General features: G+C 41.5%; 1 protein-coding gene across 1 annotated transcript in view; it reads left to right on the forward strand.

The window, feature by feature from the left end:
- Positions 1-24664, forward strand: part of LOC130282214 (TBC1 domain family member 12-like) — a 115138-nt gene that overhangs the window by 47846 nt on the left and 42628 nt on the right. Inside the window, exon 3 of the mRNA XM_056530235.1 lies at positions 5209-5265. Coding sequence (XP_056386210.1) covers positions 5209-5265 — 57 coding nt within the window. The remainder of the gene's footprint in view (positions 1-5208; positions 5266-24664) is intronic.

Genomic DNA, 24664 nt, shown 5'->3' on the forward strand with positions numbered 1-24664 from the left:
AATAATGTTTTCCAGTGGGGTACCCCTTTAACTTATCTGTATCATTCTTAGATTTTTGTAGATACCATGTGACCAAATCCCCCCCCCATCCCCCCCAAAAAAGTAATCGTTAGAATTGAGGCGAGGAAAAAATCAATACAGAGCAAAAACATTTTTACATGACCAGGGCATTTCAAAAAGAGGGTCAAGCAGACCAATACCAGATACTTAAAAAGGGAAATCACAGATAGAAAATATAACCCCTAAATAGAAGATGTAAAAAAGCAAACAATCAGAATTTTAAAGAAATCTACTATGCAACATTGGTAGCACGGGATGAAGATAGCCAAGGATGCCAAACATTATGAAATACTTGATTATTTGTCATTCCTGATCGCTGCTATTTTCTTATTCAGCATAAGACTATTAAAGAGTTATTCCAGGAAAACCTTTTTTTTTTATCAACTGGCTCCAGAAAGTTAAACAGATTTGTAAATTACTTCTATTAAAAAATCTTAATCCTTTCAGTACTTATTAGCTTCTTAAGTTAAGGTTGTTCTTTTCTGTCTAAGTGCTCTCTGATGACACGTGTCTCAGGAACCGCCCAGTTTAGAAGAAAATCCCCATAGCAAACCTCTTCTGAACTGGGCAGTTCCCGAGACACGTGTCATCAGAGAGCATTTAGACAGAAAAGAACAACCTTAACTTCAGAAGCTCATAAGTACTGAAAGGATTAAAGGGGTAGTCCAGTGGTGAAAAACTTATCCCCTATCCTAAGGATAGGGGATAAGTTTGAGATCTCGGGGGGTCCGACCGCTGGGGCCCCCTGCGATCTCTCTGTACGGGGGCCAGGCTCTCCGGCCAGATAGCGGGTGTCGACCTCTGCACGAAGCGGCGGCCGACACGCCCCCTCAATACATCGCTATGGCAGAGCTGGAGATTGCCGAAGGCAGCGCTTCGGCTCTGCCATAGAGTTGTATTGTGCTTCATGCGGAGGTTGACACGCCCCCTTCCCGCGGGCTGTCGGGGCTCCGTACAGGAGATCGCAGGGGGCCCCAGCGGTCGGACCCCCCGCGATCTCAAACGTATCCCCTATCCTTAGGATAGGGGATAAGTTGTTCACCACTGGACTACCCCTTTAAGATTTTTTTAATAGAAGTAATTTACAAATCTGTTTAACTTTCTGGAGCCAGTTGATCTATAAAAAAAAATAAGTTTTTCCTGGATAATCCCTTTAATATCTGTCTGAAAAATGTGAGTGGGCGAGTGCCGCTCGTGAGCAATAGGAGTCCTAGTTGCTAATAATATTTATTGGAGTAAGTTAAATGTAATATTAGGCATATGGGAGTACTTGTCACCCAATAGACACAGTTAGTAAAACCTGAAACTGTGAAGAATAAGAACCTGACTTCTGACCACAAAGAGGCCACTACCAACATGACATCATATATGATACATCATGCTGCTGACGGAACACTCCCAAAAACAAGAGGGAGAGATTGGGTTGATATCAAGGAAACAAAAGGGTACTTGGTATGCTTGATATAAAATTTTCAAGGTGGTCTGTCAGACTCCCCCAACTCCCTTTAGGCTGGAATTCCACTGAGGATTGTTTTAGCAAAAACACTGTAAAAATCTCGCATTTTGTTGCACAGCGTTTTTTCAGCAAAAAAACACAGCGGCCAGATGTTAGCTACAAGTCAATAGTAAACTGCAAAATTCCATATCCACTTGGCGTTTTTCAGCTATTTTCCAAAACTCCCTACAAAACCTAGTTTGGCGTTTTTTGCGCAGAAATCGTGGCGTTTTCCTCCCATAGAAGCCTGTGGAAGTGAAAAACGCCAAGTAAAACGCCATGTTGGTTTAGTTTAAACTTTTGCATTTTTGCCGGCGGTTTTTATTCTAAAAATTTAGTGTGTGTGTGTGTGTTTTCACCTTTTTATTTTATTTTATTTCATTTATTTTTTTAAACAATTTTTCGGAAGTACTACTACTCCCACCATGGAACACACTGTTCCATGATGGGAGTAGTAGTACTTGTACTAATTCACAGATCGCCCCGGGTTCCGTTGCGATCGTTTTGTATAATTCATAGATGCGGCCGGCTGCTCTTCTATGGTCCCCTGCACTGCCGTGTGTGTATGTATGTATGTATGTGTGTGTGTATACACACCCCTATTCATATTTCCCACAGAGAGCTGTGACTGGCCAGATTGTTCCAGCCAAACACAACTCTGTGGGAAATATGAATGTGTGTGTGTGTATATATATATATATATATATATATATATATATATAATACGTCAGTGCAGGGGACCATAGAAGAGCGGCCGGCCGCATCTATATATTATACAGGAGGATCACAGCAGGTGTCAGGAGTGACATCCACTGTGCTATTTACTTAACAGCAGGCACTACTGCTCCCAACATGGAGCACACTCTGCGCCATGCTGGAAGCTGTAGTACCTGCATTTATAGACAGATTGCAACATGTATCAGAAGTTACACTTGCTGTGATCTGTCTATTAATGCAGGTACTACAGTTCCCAGCATGGAGAAGAGTGTGCTCCATGTTGGGTGTAGTAGTACCTGTTGATCACAGTGGGTATCACCCCTGACATCCGCTGTTATCGTCTTATCTATTGCAAAGATGCGGAGCGGCTTTCTCCTGCGCTCCGCATCTCTGCACTATACTTTGGCTGGTGTGAGATGGAAATTTGCACCCTGTGCAGACTTGCGTCCGCTCCTCCCCTCGGCATCCCCCGAAGGCAGAGCAGGGAGAGGGGAGATGAGGGGGGCATGTACCTCCCCTCTCCCCCTGCTCTGCCTTTGGAGGACGCAGGTCTGCACGGGAGAAAGAAGACAGAGCAGGGGAGAGAGGATGTACACGTCTCCTTCATGTCCCCTCCCCCTGTTATGCCTGTGTTCGATGAACGGAACGAGAGGATGACAAAATGCAGGGGCTGAAGATTTATAGACTGCAGGGGCTGGGGAATAAATGTAGGACTGTGGATGATTTCTATGTGTGAAGGGGGGGGAGGGACTCCTGAATGACATATGCTGGGAGTTGTAGTCCCTGTTATGTGGGTGTATGCTAATGTTTCCCAACCAGGGCTGAGTTATATTAGTGTGTATAACACAGGTTTCCACCTCACACCGGCCAGTTATGTGAACAGAACATCACTCATTCATATTTCCCTCTGAGAGCTGTGATTGGCTGCAACTATCCGGCCAATCCCCACTCTGGGCGGAAAATAGGAATGAGTGATGTTCTATTCACATCATTGGCTGGAGTATAGTGCAGAGATGTGAGCGCTGTATAGAGCCGCTCTGCAACTCTACTATATTATGGACGATTGCATTGGGTGTCACGACTGACACCTGGGGCAATCTGTCTATTAGTACAGGTACTACTACTCCCATCATGAAACAGTGTGGTCCATACTGGGAGTAGTAGTACTACCTAAAAAAAAATTTAAAAAAAAGAGAGAGAAAAAAAAGTGAAACACACTTTATTAAAAAATATGTATTAAAATGTTATAAAAATTGTGTTAAATACATTTTTTTCCATCCCTACTGCATCCTTTTTTTTTTTTTTTTTTTTTTTTTTTTTTGGTACACAAAAAATTTGGAATAAAAAAAAGCCAAAGGGGCCAAAAAAGGCAAATTCCACACAGAGATAAAAACACCAAAACGCAGGGAAAGACTGTGGCAGTGCAAAAACCTCAGTGGAATCCTAGCCCTACTGAACTATTCCCAGCAACCATGCCACCAGGGGAGAAGCAACGGACTATGAACTTGCCAGCATAACATAAATGCCAATTTCTGGTCAAAAGAAGGTGAAGTAAAAATGAATTCCTCTCAGGGACTGACAGTGTAAAAGAAATAAGAAAATGTGAAAGCTACCATAGCACTCAGAAGATGGAGATCGAAACTTGTCCTGAAATTGACATTTATGAACAAACCCATAAAGATTAGGGCCACCCCCCAAAATCTGCAGGCCCAGGGGGCAGTCTGGATTACCAAATAGAGCACTACAGAGGAATTGGGGAACTGTATACCTAGTATAAAACACATCAAGCTCCACAACGCCAATGAGTATAGTGTAAGAAGTCCTGAAATAGGGGGGTAGGTATTTAAGAGGGTGTTTACCTTACATTAAAGCAGATATTGCCCTGATTTACTATTGTGAACATGACTTGTTTTGTGCCATTGCGCCAGAAATTCTGTCTGTTCCAGAATTTGTCCCGACATTTTCATAAAAACCCAACATATTTACGAAGGTTTCCACAGAAAATGTGGTGGATTTCAGCTGAGGAAAACCAGACAGATCAGAGCAGGTGTTAAAATAAAAATGGCGGGAAACCTTAGTAAATACCGTGGGGAAAAAATTGTAGGGAATTAAAACCCACAAAGAAAACTACACAACACTCTTAGTAAATCAGGGCCATTGTGTATTGGGGGACTAAATCATTCTCAAGGAGTAACCACCGAGGACTCATTACAAAAAAGCAATTGGGCAAGCCTCACCGCTTTATAATACCGTGGAAATGTTGGCACTGACAACCCCCATGAGGTTTGTGAAGATACATGATGTTCTAGTCATTACACATAAAAGTTAAAACATCATGCTGGAAATTCCAAAGATCAGTAAGATGAACAGGGATGAGTAGAGAGCAAAAGTAATCTGAGCAAAATGACCCTACAAAGCCCGGATGAATGTGGAACATTCCACTCCCCCTTATGGGGCTTGAGGGTTCGGTACAGTATAGGATGTAAAGTTCAGAGTTTTAAAATTGTGACATTGTATAAGAAATAGACATGTTATCAGTTACACATTTGAAGGAGTACTCCACTGCAAACATCTTATCCCCTGCCGCTGGGGACCCCCGCAATCTCCATCACGGCACCCAGTCATTCGGTGCCACAGTGCGAACTCTGCTTCATGCCTAATGACTGGTGATGCAGCCGACACACCCCCTCCATTCACGTCTATGGGAGGAGGCGTGACGACTATGTACTAGCCATCATGCCCCCTCCCATTGACATGAATGGAGGGGGTGTGTGTTTTCTGACGGCGCCACTGCTGGCACGGAGATTGCAGGGGTCCCCAGCGGCAGGGATAAGATGTTTGCGGCGGAGCACCCCTTTAATATCCTATTTTACTTGTGACTTTTTATTTCCCTTTGTTTGGTGTCACTAAGACTTCCATTCTGTTTTTCTCATTAGGATGACAGTTCTGGCAGTCTCTCTTCAGTCTCCACGCCAAATCTATTAAACACAGGGGTATGGAATTTAATCTATTCATTTCCTAGTGTCTGTCTGCTCCATGCATGGGCTGTCTGACAGTCAAGTCTTGTTGTGCATGGAATGGTCACTTCATGTCTGCTATGCTTCCAGTTCATTAAAGCCATCCTAACAAACATGTGTCATGCTTTTCCTTAGCTTACCTAGCATACAGGGACTTACCTCTTGATGCTCCTAATGCTTGATGCATAGAATTTTGCCTGAAAATGAGCATTGGTAATAGTTCAAGTCAATTTTGTGGTTAGTATGCAGTGTCCAGTGCCAAGCTTCTTATATATTTCAAATACTACTGTGCATTACAGCAAGTAAATAATAAAGGGAACTTGTCATCACTTTCATGCTGTCTGCCTTGTCATCCTTAAAGGGGTCCTCCGGTGGAAAACAATTTTTTAAAAATAAACTGGTGCCAAAAAGTTTAACAGATTTGTAAATTACTCCTATTTGAAAATCTTAATCCTTCCAGCACTTATCAGCTGTTGTATGCTCTAGATAAAGTTGTATAGTTCTTTTCTGTCTGACCACAGTTCTCTCTGCTGACACCTCTGACTGTCCAGAGCAGGAAAAAATACCCATAGAAAACCTATCCTGCTCTGGACAGTTCCTGACATGGACAGAGGTGTCAGCAGAGAGCACTGTGGTCAGACAGAAAAGAACTATATAACTTCCGGTGCAGCATACAGTATACTGGAAGGATTAAGATTTTAAAATAGAAGTAACTTACAAATCTGTTTAACTTTTTGGCACCAGTTTATCATAAAAAGGGGAGTGCCCCTTTAATTGATATGAAATATCTTTTAAGCAAGGCTAAAGCCATCATGGACCACCTTGCTGACAAGTGGTTCAGACAGCATGAAATAGAAAATAGGTTTTCTTTAAAGGGGTACTCCGGTGAAAACCCTTTTTCTTTTAAATCAACTGGTGGCAGAAAGTTAAACATATTTGTAAATTACTTCTATTAAAAAATCTTAATCCTTCCAGTACTTATTAGCTGCTGAATGCTACAGAGGAAATTCCTTTCTTTTTGGAACACTGATGACATCACGAACACAGTGCTCTCTGCTGACATTTCTGTCCATTTTAGCAACCATGCATAGCAGATTTATGCTAAGGGCAGCATGGTGGCTCAGTGGTTAGCAGTGCTGGGGACTTGGGTTCAAATCCTGCTAAGGACAACAATAAATAAAGCATTATTATTATTATTATAATAACGTCAGCAGAGAGAACTGTGGTCGTGATGTCATCAGAGAGCATTCCAAAAAGAAAAGAATTTCCTCTGTAGTATTCAGCAGCTAATAAGTACAGGAAGGATTAAGATTTTTTAATAGAAGTAATTTACAAATATGTTTAACTTTCTGCCACCAGTTGATTTAAAAGAAAAAAGGTTTTCACCGGAGTACCCCTTTAAAGGGAATCTGCCAGCTAAATTTGCTGGAGACACCATTGGATAGCGGTTAGGATATAAAAGCAAGTTGTATCTTTCCTGGAGCGGATACTTGTTACTGAACTGCATAGGTGCCCCTCACTCACTCTCACCTTTTAGCCCGTACTTAGAGGGAAATTTATCAAACCATTTAGACTGCTTTTTTTTCCGTCTAAATTTGGCACATAAAAAGTCGCAGCCTGGGCCTGTGTGACATTTTCTGCGACATTTCATTTAGAACGTTTGCATTTCATTACCATGAAGTGTTCTTATTTAAAGCACTTTGTGCAGTGGGCACTGATTCATCACGTGCAACTTGTCGCAAAAAATGTTGCATGGGTCAGATTTAGTAGTTATTGCAGGGCAGGACAACCCTGCCCTTTAAAACTATTGTAATGAATCTGTGCGACAATTGTATTACGGTCTGTGCGATATTTGACACGATTATTGCACGGCTGCCACTTCTCTGCCACATTTAACCAGAATAAAGTGGAATAGTTCTATGGTGATTCCACCACTTTCGCCACAACATTTGCGCACTTAACGGCCAAATCTTGAACCAGATTTGATAAATTTCCCTGTCTTACTGTCGCACTTAAGCTCCTTTGCTCCACCTCCTTGACACTTGACTGAGAAATTTTTTAAGACCATCTTTATTTTTATTTACTTTGGTCCTCCGCTCCAGGATAGTTTGCTTTTATACCCCAACAGCTATCCAATTGTGTCTGCAGCAAATTCAGCTGACAGCTTCACTTTAAAAAAAATATAACTTTACTTGATTTGATATAAACACTGATCAGTCATAGTTGCTGGTCACTGTTGAGTTGCTCCTGTGACAACACTTCTTGTCAGTGCATAAAGACTGTTTAAATCACATTCTACATAATTGTTGGCACAAGATTGCTCTCTTAGCAGTGAGGGAATCGGCAGTGTTACCATACATGTATGTTTTTAAGGATAATGAGGGGTATATGAAAATAAGAATTTGCATCCAGAGCTTTACAGCTTACATTTAAAAAGGGGACTCTTGTCAGATGGTTTCACATAGTGTAAGTAATTTTACAAGCAAGCAAGTGCCCTCTGGGGGAGACCAATGAACTTAAATGGGCACTGTCAGATTCCAAAACTTTCTATATGTTGTACATCTTGTAAACCTATCACAGCATGGAACACAACTATATAATTTTAAAAAAATCTATCTTTATTGTTACACATGTTAAAAACACAAAGAAATACAAATATAAAATGGACCAGCAGCAGTTAGAAGAAAAAAGTCACAGTACAAGTCAAAAGATAATAATATTAGATATATATAAGGTGCTAATGGATACAAGTAGGTTCAATGTCCGAACAAGTATATAGCTGAATAAAGCCTGTTATATAAACCGGACATCACCACTAGAGTAACAGCAAACCATATATTAAGATACAGCAGTGAACATTAAGACATAAGATTATTAACTCTAAGGGATAAATGGGATAGGGATGGAGGATAGGTGAGCTCAGAAACGATAGTTATAGAGCCTCATCCAACCACCATCAGCCAACCAAGTATAAATCCCATGTCCCAATAGGAGTGAACAATATGCTGTACTTACATGCCTGGGACAGTGACCACCCCTACGCCATTTCGCTATTCGCTTCCTCAGGGAGTCTACATCTTGGCAAAACATTAACCTTTCTAATATACTTCATAAGAAAATTTTATTTCCTTTTGATAGAAATTATGGCTTTGACCAAGCTGAACCACCTGCATAGACAAAGTCCAGTAAATGAGGGTGGGCTAGCACTCCTCTTTGATAGGACAGGGGAGAGAACAGAGGAGTCCTATCAGATGTGAGAGAGTACAGAGGAGTCATATCAGACGGGAGAGAGCACAGAGGAGTCCTATCGGGAGTCCTATGAGACGAGAGAGCACAAAGAGGAGTCCTATGAGACAGGAGAGAGCACAAAGAGGAGTCCTATGAGACTGGAGAGAGCACAGAGGAGTCCTATGAGACTGGAGAGAGCACAGAGGAGTCCTATGAGACTGGAGAGAGCACAGAGGAGTCCTATGAGACTGGAGAGAGCACAGAGGAGTCCTATGAGACTGGAGAGAGCACAGAGGAGTCCTATGAGACTGGAGAGAGCACAGAGGAGTCCTATGAGACTGGAGAGAGCACAGAGGAGTCCTATGAGACTGGAGAGAGCACAGAGGAGTCCTATGAGACTGGAGAGAGCACAGAGGAGTCCTATGAGACTGGAGAGAGCACAGAGGAGTCCTATGAGACTGGAGAGAGCACAGAGGAGTCCTATGAGACTGGAGAGAGCACAGAGGAGTCCTATGAGACTGGAGAGAGCACAGAGGAGTCCTATGAGACAGGAGAGAGCACAGAGGAGTCCTATGAGACAGGAGAGAGCACAGAGGAGTCCTATGAGACAGGAGAGAGCACAGAGGAGTCCTATGAGACAGGAGAGAGCGCACAGGGGAGTCCTGTCAGACAGGAGAGAGCACAGGGGAGTCCTGTCAGACAGGAGAGAGCACAGGGGAGTCCTATCAGACAGGAGAGAGCACAGGGGAGTCCTGTCAGACAGGAGAGAGCTCAGGGGAGTCCTGTCAGACAGGAGAGAGCACAGGGGAGTCCTGTCAGACAGGAGAGAGCACAGGGGAGTCCTGTCAGACAGGAGAGAGCACAGGGGAGTCCTGTCAGACAGGAGAGAGCACAGGGGAGTCCTGTCAGACAGGAGAGAGCTCAGGGGAGTCCTGTCAGACAGGAGAGAGCACAGGGGAGTCCTGTCAGACAGGAGAGAGCACAGGGGAGTCCTGTCAGACAGGAGAGAGCACAGGGGAGTCCTGTCAGACAGGAGAGAGCACAGAGGAGTCCTAACAGACAGGAGAGAGCACAGAGGAGTGCTATCAGACAGGAGAGAGCACAGAGGAGTCCTAACAGACAGGTGGAGTGCTAGCCCACCCTCACTTAATGGATTCTTTCCATCTTCAGCTTGGACAAAGCCATGATTTTATAAGCCATGATTTCTATAAAAAAGGAAATAAAATGTTCTCATAAAATATATTAGAAAGGTTAATGTTTTACCAAGATGTATAAGCTATAAAAAGTTTTTGTATCGGACAGTGCCCCAGCACTTCCTTCCCCTGTCGCAGTTCGCCTCCAACTGCATTTTGTTTGACTGCCTGTGTGCTGTAGGGGATAGAATTGTTGGGCATATGGGGCGATTGGCCCTATAAAGATGCTTTTAACCCCTACCTGATGCTGTGACTAATTACCCTATGTGGAACTATCCAACAAGCCACCTAAGCACTGCTGACAGACTGTAGGGACACACCATATTGGCAAAGAGAATGGTAACACCCAGTTGTCCTTATTTCAGAAGGGATAATTGAGAAATGATCTAAGGTAAGTTGCTCCATCATTATTTTATCAGGAATTCAAGAATTTCTGACCACAAGATAGCTGACCAGTCCTCTTCAGCTACAAGACAATGGTATATGCATCATATGGAGCTTTCCTGAGTGTGTGCATTATAATAGTGTTCCATGTTTTCCGCTAATACATTGCATTAACAGCACTTTTTTTGTTTGTACTTCTGACAGGAAGATTAATGACCTTTATAACAAGTATGTAGATGTGTAAGAGCATATCCCACAGTGTGTTACATAGAAATACTATGTCAGCAAACACAAATAATGCCTAGACAGGAAAAAACTAGGAGGCAGTACATAGCAAAACTGATTTGGGGTTGGACTTCTCACAAAGGAATGATTAAGCATTGTTTTCCAGACTGTATGCAGTGAGGTGCTGAGGTGTAAGGGTACAGACACACTTTCTGTACAGAATTTTTGTTAGATAAAGCTGCATCATGTACAGAGCAACAAACAAAAACCTCATCCACACACTACAGAATAATCTGCACAAATTGTAGTTGTGTAACATGACAATTTTTATTATTAATTTTCCTATTGACTTAAAGGGAACCAATCAGCAGATTTTAGCATATATAACGCTTAGCAATGTGTTATATATGCTAAAATCATTATCCTCACCATCCCTGGGGGACGTTTGTGTCCAAAGGGATGGTGAAGATATTAAGTTATAAAGTCCCCCCGGTCACCCGGCAAGTAGTCCCCTGGACAGGGACTTACCAGCACGCGTTGCACGGCATTGCTCCAGCCGTGGCCCTGCCCCGACGACTTGAATGACAGCTCGTATCATCGCTCTGCTCCCTAAGAAGACGGAGCAGAGCGATGACACAAGCCGTCATTCAGGCCATCGGGCCGGAGCAAAGCAGAGCAACGGGTGCTGGTGAGTAGAAGTCACCGCCCAGGGGACTACTTGCCGGGCGGGGGTACTTTATGACTTAATATCTTCACCATCCCTGGAGGCACAAACGTCCCCTTGGAATAACTATTTTAGTATAGGTAAAGCATTGCTAAGCATTATATATGCTAAAATCTGTTGATTGGTTCCCTTTAACTCAATAGGAAATCCAAATCCGCAGTGAACTCTAAGTGTTGTGGATTTTGCTGCAGATCTAGACCAACATATACCATAGCAGATTACTGCTGCAGATTTAGGGTGTATGCACATGTACAGTATATTTTATTATATTTTATTAGTAGATTTATAGCTGTGTTCAGTCATTCAGTTTAAATTGGAATCTGCAGCATATAAATGCTTTAAATGTGAAACAAAATAGATAAACAGAAACACAGCCGCACATCCATCATTTGATTTACTTGCTTCTCAGCATAATTTCAAAAACTAACAGGTTGTTAGTATACATTTTGATCAAAAAGTACAAGCCCACTCGCCACGTCAAGGCCACCTAGTCAGAGTGGGTCCCTAACCTTGCACTTTTCGATCAAAATGTATACTAACAACCTGTTAGATTTAGAAATTATGCTGAGAAGCAATTAGATCATAATACAAATGGTGGATGTGCGGCTGTGTTTCTGTTTCTCTATTTTTGTTGCACATTTGTAGTCTCTCCCCTCTTTCATAGCCAGCACTCTGCTCCACCCATTCTGCCCAGGCGATTAGCAGGAGACTGTATAAGGGTTTCCTCCTAGCATTCTTCTAGCCCTCTGGCAGGGAGCACATGGTAGGTGTTCACACTGGTGTGGTGCTTTGTGGTAGAAATTGTTTCTGTGATGCTTTTGTCTGTGGGGTGGTGTGGCCTGGAGACGGGGGCTTGGTTGGGCAGCAGTGGGGCTGCCTGGCGACTGGGTTGTTCCCCCCCCCCCCCCCCCCCCCCCGTGGACTTCGTGTCGTGGAGGCAGTGGTCACCGCCCGGCGCTACGCCAGTGTTAGGTTACGGACCCACTCTGACTTGATGTGGCGAGTGGGCTTGTACTTTTTGATACGATGGTAATTCGTTCCAAACGACCCATCATTTGTCGAATCCATCGTATGTTGAGGGATTCGTGCAATGTAAAAAGTGCATTTAATACTCACCTGCCCCACTGCTCTGGACAGCGTCCTCACCGCTCCCGATGCTGTCCCGTTGCTCTGGCGTCTTTTTCAGCATCCTCCGGCTTCTTCCACATCTTCTCCGGTGTCCGGGCCTCCCTTTCTGGGAACGTTATTACGTTGCTGCGCCGGGACGTCGTGTGCAGCGACGTAATAACTACGCCGGAAAGCGAGGCCCAGACCCCGGAGAAGATGCAGAAGATGCCGGAGGATCGCGAAGTGGACCCGGAGCAGCGGGGATAGGTAAGCGAACCTGCCAGGGATGCTTAAACTGCTATCAGACAGCAGCTTAAGCATTTTGCGCTGTCTGATAGCAGTTAATGCGATGGCCCCGACATATAAAAGCATCGCATATCGATCCTGACATCGACATGCGATTGCCTCCGAGAGGCCATCGTATGTTGATTTGATCATATGTCGGGGGGTTACTGTATGCTGAGAAGCAAGTAGATCAAGATACAAATGGTGGATGTGGGGCTATGTTTCTCTATTTTTGTTATATGTAAAAGCTTCAATCCTGCGCTTCATATACAGTAAATGTTGGCACCCCTGAAATGTTTCAATAAAATTTGTATTTCTCACAGAAAAGAACTGCAGTAACACATGTTTTGCTATACACAGGTTTATTCCCTTTGTGTGTGTTTGAACTAAACCAAAAAAGGAGGAGAAAAAGCAAATTGGTTATAATGTCACACCAAACTCCAAAAAGGGGCTGGACAAAATTATTGGCACCCTTAACTTAATATCTGGTTGTACACCCTTTGGAAAAAATAACTGAAATCAGTCGCTTCCTATAACCATCAATAAGCTTCTTTCACCTCTCAGCCGGAATGTTGGACCACTCTTCCTTTGCAAACTCCTCCCAGGTCTCTCTTATTGGAAGGGTGCCTTTTCCCAACAGCAATTTTAAGATCTTTACACAGGTGTTCAATGGGATTTAGATCTGGACTCATTGCTGGCCACTTCAAAACTCTTCAGCGCTTTTTCATCCATTTCTGGGTGCTTTTTGATGTATGTTTGGGGTCATTGTCCTGCTGGAAGACCCAAGATCTCGGCCACAAACCCAGCTTTCTGACACAGATTTCATGATGCCTTGCACACATTAACACATCAAGGCACCCAGTGCCAGAGGCAGCAAAACAACCCCAAAACATCATTGAACCTCCACCATATTTCACTGTAGGTACGGTGTTCTTTTCTTTTGTAGGCCTCATTCCGTTTTCGGTAAACAGAATGATGTGCTTTACCAAAAAGCTCTATATTGATCTAATCTGTCCTCAAGGCATTTTCCCAGAATTATTTTAGCTTACTCAAGTTCATTTTGGCAAAATGTAGTCTTGCTTTTTTATGTGTCTGTGTCAGCAGTGGGGTCCTCCTGGGTCTCCTGCCATAGCGTTTCATTTCATTTAAATGTTGATGGAAAGTTTGTACTGAAACTGATTCTCCCTGAGCCTGCAGGACATCTTGAATATCTTTGGAACTTGTTTGGGGCTGCTTATCCACCATCCGGACTGTGGCACACACAGACAAACAATGCAAAGACTAAGCGAACTTCTCTCCTGTTAATCAGCTTTCAGGTGTGATTTTTATATTGCCCATGCCTGTTACTTGCCCCAGTGAGTTTAAAGGAGCATCACATGCTTGAAACAATCTTATTTTTCCACAATTTTGAAAGAGTGCCAATAATTTTGTCCAGCCCATTTTTGGAGTTTGGTGTGACATTATGTCCAAATAGCTTTTTTCCTCCCTTTCTTGGTTTAATTCCAATACACTCAAAGGGAATAAACATGTATATAGCAAAACATGTTACTGCAATCCTTTTCTGTGAGAAATACTTCATTTTCTTGAAAAATTTCAGGGGTGCCAACATTTATGGCCAAGACTGTATGCGCAGGATACTGTACGTGTGAATAGACTTTTAAGATCCGCGCCACAGGTTATTTACTACAGGGATCTTGTGTGGATGTTTTAGTCAGCAGCATGTGGATGATTTTTATACTACCCACTTTACTACTTATGAAAATGTTGGGGCCCTGCCCGTATAATCTATTATCCCTCTAGTTAAGTTTGTATAAAATATAACTTTGTCATTTTGTTTTATTTATTTTGCACTGGTTTTGAGCTATATGTTATGAGGGCAGCCATATTTCCTGAGCTGCTCCGTGAACAACATGTAGAGATATGCTTTACAGCAGCTCCAAGGGAGGGCCGCCCCTTCTTCTTTGCTGCTGTTGCCAATCAGAAGGGAGGAGCAATAGGCCCAGGAATCGTACTCCATGAGAAAGCAACACAGGCAATTTTAAGGAAAGGAACCATGTCCAGTTCTCAAACCACTCTGCACAACACTTGACATGGCTTAGAAGGAGACATTGGCTATTTGCCCCTTATATAGAAGGGGACAAGCTTATCATTACTGAGGTGTTCACACTGAGCATTGTTATTGCGGTTTTAATGTGCATTCTCTTTGATTGGTGAACTTTTTTAGAAACATGGGAGTTTACTAATAAAAACAGAAAACCCATGTTAAAAAGCAACAAAAACAGTGTGGACACGGCTTAATTCTCCAACAACTAGAACATTGATAACCCCATACAGATGTCCACTTGTCTCAGAAGAAGATCCATGTGCCTGCAGAGGTTAGCTCCATACTATTCCATAGGGGACTCTCACTGGTGAAATGCAGCACAATTGTAGACTTCTTAAAATGTTCCTTTTGAGATGTCATCCTATGCGTCATATTTTGGGAAGCTACCTATTTCTGCACAGCAGGCTTTCTTCTGACTAATTCATTGATCAGATGGCTTTCTTTACAAGTTGAGCAGCAGCTGGGCTTATTAATCCAAGCCTGGACCGCAAGGAGAATGAATCCTATTTGGATCCAGCAGGAATGAGCTCATTCCATTTTGTATATATCTTAGGGAGGGACCACCTGACCTTGTGAACCTTTAGCTGGCTCTGTAATGGCATTATTGTGATAAACTAGGGACATCATTTTTGTGTTGCCAGGAGCAAGGAGAGGAATGGAACTGTGATTTATACAAGAATAAACAATTTGCTTCCAAGGACATTGCAGAATAAAGCAGAGACGGCTGCTCGGAATTTTAATGTTATGTTTTTATAGCTCTGCATTCTCTATTCACAAAAATATTAAGCAGGCAACTTCGTAGGATGGAGTGGGGATCAACGGCGCTGATCGGAACAGGCACAGCAGGTGAGGTAGGAACGGTTTATTGGGTAAGAATGCAACGTATTTCACCGCACTTGCGTGGTTTCATCAGGCATGACCAACAGAGCTAAGGAGGAGTCTAATATACAAGGTAAAATTAACCCTTTCACATACAAAATAAAATTAACTCTTCTAAAATTGCTGATTCGGAAGAAGCAGGTCAACTACTAACAATACTTTATCTTTATCTGGACAAATACCAGCACGGAGGCAACATTGTCATAAATATAGATATAACAAATTCAATGCAATGGTGAAAATGCATGTGTGTGTATATAAACTGATCAAAACGAGAACCATAAAAATCACAATACGGTAATGTCTACTGAGTGTGAATATGTACATACAGGATAACCAGGGCTGTGGAGTCGGAGTGGAGGAGTCGGAGTCAGCAAACAATGCACCGACTCCTACTAAATTTAGATTGGAATAAAAAAAATTAAAAAAAAGCAAGTTTAAATTTCCCAATTCACAAAAAGTTATAATCAATGACTTCTCTACTGTAAGAATAAAGATCGATGCATGCAGTGCCTCATGTAACCGCAAAACGAACACATTAAGTGACCATGAAGAAGCTTTTCATGTCCTTTACTATATGGCACGCAACACACAATTAGGAGTGGCAATACTTATACTTTCCATAGTGTTGTGTTCTGCTGTTACAGGGAACCCATGGTTAACCTAGCCTCTCACTGATAAGGGATTAAGGAAATATGTTTTTGCAGGACTAGAGACACTTGTATAAGTGAAGGGAATGGAGGGTCAATAGTTCAAGACTGAAGCTGTAAACTATTGGAAAAAGGCTATAAAAACTTGTAAACTCTATTGTTAGCTTAAAGGGGTACTCCTCCCCTAGACATCTTATCCCCTATCCAAAGGATAGGGGATAAGATGTCAGATTGCCGGGGTCCCGCTGCTGGGGACCCCCGGGATCGCCGCTGCGGCACCGCGCAATCATTACTGCACAGAGCGAGTTCTCTCTGTGCGTAATGACGGGCGATACAGGGGCCGGAACATTGTTACGTCATGGATCCGCCCCTCGCAACGTCACTGCCCACCCCCTCAATACAAGTCTATGGGAGGGGGTGTGGCGGTCATCACGCCCTCCTGCCATAGACTTGCATTAAGGGGGCGGGCCGTGATGTCACAAGGGGCGGAGCCATGACATAACGATGATCCGGCCCCTGTATCGCTCGTCATTACACACAGAGCGAACTTGCTCTGTGTAGTAATGGAAACGACTAACTCTCCCTTTTGCTAAGAAAACCCGGGAAAGGGGCGTGGCCGCCTGGAAAAAGGGGAGTGGTCTCCAAAAAGGGGCGTGTTCCCGACATTTTCACAAAAACCCAACATATTTATAAAGGTTTCCACATAAAATGTGGTGGATTTGAGCTGAGGAAAACCAGACAGATAAGAGCAGGTGTAAAAAAAATAAAAAAAAAATAAAAAGGGAAACCTTAGTAAATACTGTGGAAAATAAATTGTAGGGAATTAAAACACACAAAGAAACCTACACAACACTCTTAGTAAATAAGGGCCAATGTTTGCACTGTACAGGACCCTGAAGAAGCTCCTGTCCTCTACATAGACAGTGATTTACAGCTACAAGCAGCTCTTTATTACTTTTATATGTAAGGGCTTGCTTTATCTACATCAGTTATCTACTTATTTTTCTCTAATCTTTACTTTTTTCTTATTTTTGGTAACATTTTGTGGCTTTAGAACCAATTACCAAGTTTCCATAGAGTTATGGGGGGAGATTTATCAAAACCTGTCCAGAGGAAAAGTTTCCCAGTTGCCCATAACAACCAATCATCTCTCTTCTTTCATTTTTAACAAGGCCTCTGCAAAATGAATGAAGCGATCTGATTGGTTGCTATGGGCAACTTTTCCTCTGGACAGGTTTTGATAAATCTCCCCAATGGTCTCAACATACAATGGTTGTCCTGGAACCGATTAATATTGTAACTTGAGGGACCACTGTATATATAAAGAAACGCACCATTCATGTATATCACAATACTGTGGCGTGTACAAACATAGAAACATAGAATGTGTCGGCAGATGAGAACCATTTGGCCCATCTAGTCTGCCCAATAGTCTGAATACTATGAATAGTCCCTGGCCCTATCTTATATGAAGGATAGCCTTATGCTTATCTCATGCATGTTTAAACTCCTTCACTGTATTTGCAGCGACCACTTCTGCAGGAAGGCTATTCCATGCATCCACTACTCTCTCAGTAAAGTAATACTTCCTGATATTACTTTTAAATCTTTGCCCCTCTAATTTAAAACTATGCCCTCTTGTGGTAGTTTTTCTTTTTAAATATGCTGTCCTCGTTTACCGTGTTGATTCCCTTTATGTATTTAAAAGTCTCTATCATATCCCCTCTGTCTCTTCTTTCTTCCAAGCTATACATGTTAAGGTCCTTTAACCTTTCCTGGTACATTTTATCCTGCAATCCATGTACTAGTTTAGTACCTCTTCTTTCAACTCTCTCTAGAGTATATATATCCTTTTGGAGATACGGCCTCCAGTACTGCGCACAATACTCCAAGTGAGGTCTCACCAGTGTTCTGTACAGCGGCATGAGCACTTCTCTCTTTCTACTGCTTATACCTCTCCCTATACATCCAAGCATTCTGCTAGCGTTTCCTGCTGCTCTATTACATTGTCTTCCTACCCTTAAGTCTTCTGAAATAATTACTCCTAAATCACTTTCCTCAGATACTGAGGTCAGGGCTGTGTCAAATAATCTATATTCTGCCTGAGGGTTTTTTCGCCCCAGGTGCATTATCTTGCACAATCCACATTAAATTTCAGTTGCCAGAATTCTGACCATTCTTCTAGTTTGCCTAAATCCTTTTCCATTTGGCGTATTCCTCCAGGAACATCAACCCTGTTACATATCTTTGTGTCATCAGCAAAAAGACACACCTTACCATCAAGACCTTTTGCAATATCACTAATGAAGATATTAAACAATATTGGTCCCAGTACAGATCCCTGAGGTACTCCACTGGTGACAAGACCTTGCTCTGAATATTCTCCATTGACTACAACCCTCTGTTGTCTGTTACTCAGCCACTGCCTAATCCACTCAACATTATTGGAGTCCAAGCTCAATGACTGTAGTTTATTGATAAGTCTTCTATGTGGGACAGTGTCAAAAGCCTTACTAAAATCTAGATATGCGATGTCTACTGTCCCTCCGCCATCTATTATTTTAGTAACCCACTCAAAAAAAATCAATAAGATTTGTTTGACATGATCTTCCTGAAGTAAACCCATGTTGTTTTTCATCTTGCAATCCATGGGATTTTAGATGTTCCACAATCCTATCCTTTAGTAGGGTTTCCATTAATTTCCCCACTATTAATGTCAGACTTACTGGCCTATAGTTGCTTGATTCCTCCCTACTACCTTTCTTGGGAATGGGCACAACACTTGCTAATTTCCAATCTTCCGGGACGGCTCCTGTTACCATTTATTGGTTAAATAAATCTGTTAACAGTTTTGCTAGCTCACCACTAAAATCTTTTTTAATAATTTTGGGTGTATCCCATCAGGCCCCTGTGATTTATTTGTCTTCACTTTAGAAAGCAAACATAGAACCTCTTCCTCTGTAAAGACACATGCATCAAATGATTCCTTAGTCTTCCTCCCTAATCAAGGTCCTTTTCCTTCTTTTTCTTCTGTAAAAACTGAACAGAAGTATTCATTAAGGCAGTCAGCAAGCCCCTTATTCTCTTCTACATACCTTCCTTCCTTTGTTTTTAATTTAGTTATTCCTTGTTTTAATTTCCTTTTTTCATTTATATATCTGAAGAATGTCTTATCCCCTTTTTTCACAGACTGAGCTAGTTCTTGTTCTGCCTGTGCTTTAGAAATTATTATAACTTGCTTGGCCTCTTTCTGCCTAGTCTTGTAGATTTCCCTGTCTTCATTGAGCGAACAGGATCTTATTTAGCATACATTTTCAATCATTTTATTAAGTCCCTGAGGGACTAATGTGACCAGTTAGTGAATCCAGAAGGATTCACGATTAATTAATCGTTAAAATCGATTCGGATGATCTTTTCAGGAATTGTTAGACACTGAATCAGAATCATTTTTATGTATACTGGAAAAATGTCATGATACGCTATGTAATAAAAAAAATTATTATGTTTGACCGGTGTTTGCACATGTGGGAACGCACCGTCTGAACGGTGCGTCCCACATGTTGTACGTGACAGCTGCAGGAGCAGAGAGAGATTGCATACTGTGTGCAGCAATCCACTCTATCGCTGATTACAAATCTTTTTTTTGTTTTAGAAGGATTCAAACTCCTTGATCCTGGTCTCTTTGATCATACCACAACAATGACAGCGGTTTTTACCGCACGGAACACAACCTGTCTCCACTGATTCAACACCCGCTCCAGAGAATAGAGTATCTTTGAGTCTACTTGGCGATAGTAGAGTTTTTTTTATTTTTTTTGCTCATCTGAATGGTATGTTGGGAGTCTTTGGAACTATTTCTTTCAAGATGGGATCAACTAAAAGGATCAACCAATTTTTCCTGATTATTTTTTTGATGTCTACTGCACTATGATTGTAACCAGTAATGAAGTTTAGTTTAAATTTATTCTCTTCATTCTGTGGACTCATTTTACTTTGCTCTTTACTTTCTATCAAATCTTTATATTTATTAGTCTCTCTAGGCACAACTCAATTTTCTTATTTTTGGTGGCTAGAAAATCAGATTTTTTTTTTTTTTTTTTTACTAAAAATATAGGCTGCGGACAAAATTTTTTTAGGTTAACCCTGGTTTTGGAAGTGTTTAGCGGATTGGAATTTGAAGTCCGCATCAATAGTACAATTCTTTCTGATGTGGACATATTGTCCATAAGGAACATTTCTTAACCAATTAGGGTAAGGGGGCTGTCGAAACTAAGGAAACTATTTACATCTACTTGTTTAAAAAAAGTTTGTGTGGTAATCTGTCCCTCTTCATGTTTATTAATCTCTAGATCAAGGAATTCTATAGACATATGTGAAAAGTGTAATGTAAATTGTAGAACCCAGGAGTTTAAAGAAGATGTCCAGTACGGACTATTCCTATTCCATCCTGCCCAGGCTGCAAAAAAAGAGATAACAAACTTTCACTTACCTTCCTACTGGTGCTCCGCAACGGCTGGGCTGTCTACTTCCATCTTCTTAGCCAGGGTCGTCACATGGCGCTTCAGCCTATCACCGGCCGCAGCGATGTCCCTCCTCGGCCGGTTATAGACTGAAGCACCGTGTGACGTCCCGGCTAAGGAAAGTAGGAAGTAGACAGCCCTGCCGACCAATCAGCTGTAGTGGAGCTCCAAGGGAATGTAGGAAGGTAAGTGGAAGTTTTTCCTCTTTTTTTTTGCAGCCCGGTCAGGATGGAATAGGAATAGTCCGTACCAGACATCTCCTTTAAATTCCAAAGTCTAACAAAATCCTCGGCTTGTGTTTTGAGTGCCTGTCCAGATAAATAGTCTATTAATCTAAAGGATAAAATATTATTAAAATTTGCCTGGGACTGTGCTATGTACTGGGACTTGAATCACCCCATAAATACATTTGCATAACTGTGGGTGAGATGGGTCCCCATAGCACAGCCCCTGGTCTGTCTAAAAAATGGTGTTGTTAAAAATAAAAACATTGTGCTCTAATATAAACCATATAGATTCTAAAATGAATGTAGACTGTTCCTCTTTAAGAGTTATATTCCTCTAAGATTATATTCTATGGTATCCAATCCTAATTCTATGATGATGTTGGAGTATAAAGAACACACATTGAGAGTTAAAAAAGAAAAACATGACGGTAGGGGTAAAGTGCATAATTCTTGAATCAATTGTATGGAGTCTTTTCCTATCTTTTTTTTAAATATGATGGCAACTGTAAAAAGGTTGGAGGCATAAATTAATGTAATGTGACAGATGTGGAGTGATGGAGTAAATTCCTGAAATAATCGGACAATCTGGGGGATTAACCAAATTTTTATGTAATTTGTGCAAATAAAAAATGGGGAGGGAATAGTGATTAATATTTAAAAATGTGTGTTCTCTTTGATCCAGCAGAGACATTTCCATGACTCCATTAACAAGGTTGTTGTACATTCTAAATAATCTGTTGAAGGATCCCGAGGTAACACCTCATAATAATATGGACTCCCTATCAAGGATGGCAATTACCCCCCCCCCCCCCCTCCTTTATCAGCGGGGCGGATTACAACATTTGCATTATTTTGTAGTGATTTTATCACTGCGCTCTCTGCAGGGGGTGAGATTATCTTTATGTATAGCAGATTTCAACCGTTCGCACAATTGAATTCTTTCTGTACTACTAGAAGGTATCCAAATGGTAGAAGGTATCCAAATGGCTACCTCTATGATGAATTGGTTAGAATGAATTGGGTAGAATAGCTGGAACATGTTTTGTTTCAGGGCCAACAGCAACAGAATTATCAATGACACTACTGGGAAGTGTATCAATAGGTGAAGTTCTATTGGTTATACTGAAATGGCGATTTAATGGAAGTTTCCTAATATACTGATTAAGATCCAGAAATAACTGAAAGTCATTGGGATTGGATAAGGGACAGAATGATAATCCCTTGCCCAATAGCCCAATCTCATTTTCAGATAATAGATACGAAGATAAATTGAATAATTTTACAGTCTGTTTTTTTGGGAGGTCTGTATGTTGAGATTGGATGTGAGGTTGGTTGTTTTGTTGGATCTTTTGGATGCCCCTCCTTGACAACCTCAGGATTTCCTTTTCTTTTTAGAGTATTGGTCATGAGGCCTGGGAGTGCAGGGAAGTAGTGTGTGGTGTGGGTTGGATGTATCTGTCCAGATAAAGTATTGTTAGTAGTTGAATCGGCTTCTTCTGAACTAGCATTTTTAGAAGGAGTTCATTTTATTTTATTTTGTATGTGAAAAGGTAAATTTTTCCTTGTATATAAGACTCCTCCTTAGCTCTTTTGGGTCATGTCTGATGAAACCTCACAAGCACGGTGAAACGCATCACTTTCGTGCCTGTTCCAATCAGCGCCGTTGAACCTCACTCCATCCTACGAAGTCGCCTGCTTAATTTATCTATTGGTCGGGGAGGCTGCAGACCGGGCTTATTACTCATCCACACAACCACCTATGGTAAGAGTTCCTCACTTATTGTGTGGATTACCTATTGGTGGTTTTATGCTATAAAGCGTTCTTCTATCTTGTTCTACTATTCACAAACATAGCCGTTTAAGTCACATGTTTTTATCTCTTTAAAGAGCACCTGACTGTTCTCCAGACCTGTCTGTATTTTTTAGGAAATTTGAATAAAATATCAATTCTGGAACATCTTCTCTTAGACCTCTGTACTGATCCTGTGTTGTTCTTCCGGAAATGTAAGAATAAATAGTTACCGGATTATTACAGTTCCCTTTGTCAGTAGGATGTTTCCAAGCACAGTTATTACTGTTTGATCAATGCCAATCTGAATAGGGACACACCCACTGATAAGAAAAACAATAACACTAAAGCCATGTTCACAAGGCAGAATTTCTGAGCGGAATTCCGTGGAAATATTCCCTCAGAACCCATGTTTTTTTTTTTTACAGTGAAATTTCCACAATAAATGTTTTTGCCACAGAATTCCTGATTTTTGGCGTTCACAGAAACAATGAACCTTAGAAATGCACTGTCAACTATGAAAGCACAATTCCAAGCGGTCTTAGCGCAATCAGAACATGCAGATTTGTAGAATGTCTGCTTGTTTTTTTTCGGGCGGACACTACGCAAGTTTAACACTGTGAACATAACCTAAGGGTGCTTTTATACAACAGATTAATTTTGTCGGTTCAATCGTTTTTTCAACTGCACGTCCTTCATTTATACCAAAATATGCAAATGGTCAGTGGTTTTTATGACGGCACAATCTCGGCGATCAGCTGACAGATATGCAGTTGATTGTTCTCCTGCTTCTCGGTGGGTCTTGCAAGTTTTCCCAAGAGTCATACTTTTTAGGAAGGCAGAGAAAAAGCTCAGAGCTTGCTGAGTTTTAGTAAAATATGATCCACCATTATTGTTTTAGAGGAAAATCAGCATACGCCTCCTTCATAACCTGTGGTATTGAAATCCCATTTGATCTTCTGGATAGAGTAAAGCCTGTGATAAACTTTGGGTAAATGTCCAATTACACCGATTATGGAGGAAACAAAAGGATGGAATGTGTATAGAAGCAGCAGACAGTTCCTCACTGTCAGACATTTGTGGGTGTAGGATCAAGCTGTAGACTGTTAATACAGCCCAGTTCACACTTCAGAAATTCGGGTGGCTTCTGCTTACAACAGTCTCATGCTATGGACAGTAAGGCTATGTTCACACTGTGGAATGACAGCGGAGCGCCAGCAGAACATGCCGGACCAAGGACCGCTAAGAAATGCGCCGTCTCATAGTCAGCAAATCATTTCTGTGCACACTCCGAAGAAAGAATAGACATGACTATTCTTTCTGCAGACATCAGAATTTGAATTTCTACGGCAGAAATATCTCCTGCGGAAAGTCTGCCGTGTGCTCAGTGCAGCAGAAGCACATCCTATCAGTGGGAGTCTGCTGCAGCGGAATGTGTGCGAAATTCCATCTTGTAAACATAGCCTAAGCGCCATCCCATTTACTACAGCTTAGTGCTGCCGGATTCATTCAATAAGATTTTATGGGGGTGTTCTAAGATGGTCTTTTTTCAGTTTTTTTGTCTGTGCTACAGGGGCTGTAAAGTTTGTGCAGTTCATAATATAGGGTCTGTACCTATGCTTAACCCCCTAAGTTTATTTAACTCTTATATTTTCATCCACAGACTAGTATGAGGGCTTGTTTTTTGCGCAACCAGTTTTCCTTTGTAATGAGATCACTCATTTTACCATAAATTGTATGACGCAACCAAAAAATACTATTTTTGTGGGGAAATTGATAAGAAAACTGCAATTTTGGAAGGTTTTGTCTTCGCTGTACAATTTACAGTAAAAATGACATGTTTTCTTTATTTTGTGCGTCAATATGATTAAAATGATACCCATGATTACATGCTTTTCTATTATTGTACCACTTAAAAAAATTACAAACTTTTTAACCAAATTAGTGCGTTAAAAGTTTCTCTATTTTGCTGACCTATAACTTTTTTTTTTTTTCCGTATAAGAGAAGGTATGAGGGCTCATTTTTTGCGCTGTGATCTGTACTTTTTTTTTATACCACT

Source organism: Hyla sarda, chromosome 7, assembly GCF_029499605.1.
Source record: "Hyla sarda isolate aHylSar1 chromosome 7, aHylSar1.hap1, whole genome shotgun sequence".
Taxonomy (NCBI): Eukaryota; Metazoa; Chordata; class Amphibia; order Anura; family Hylidae; genus Hyla; species Hyla sarda.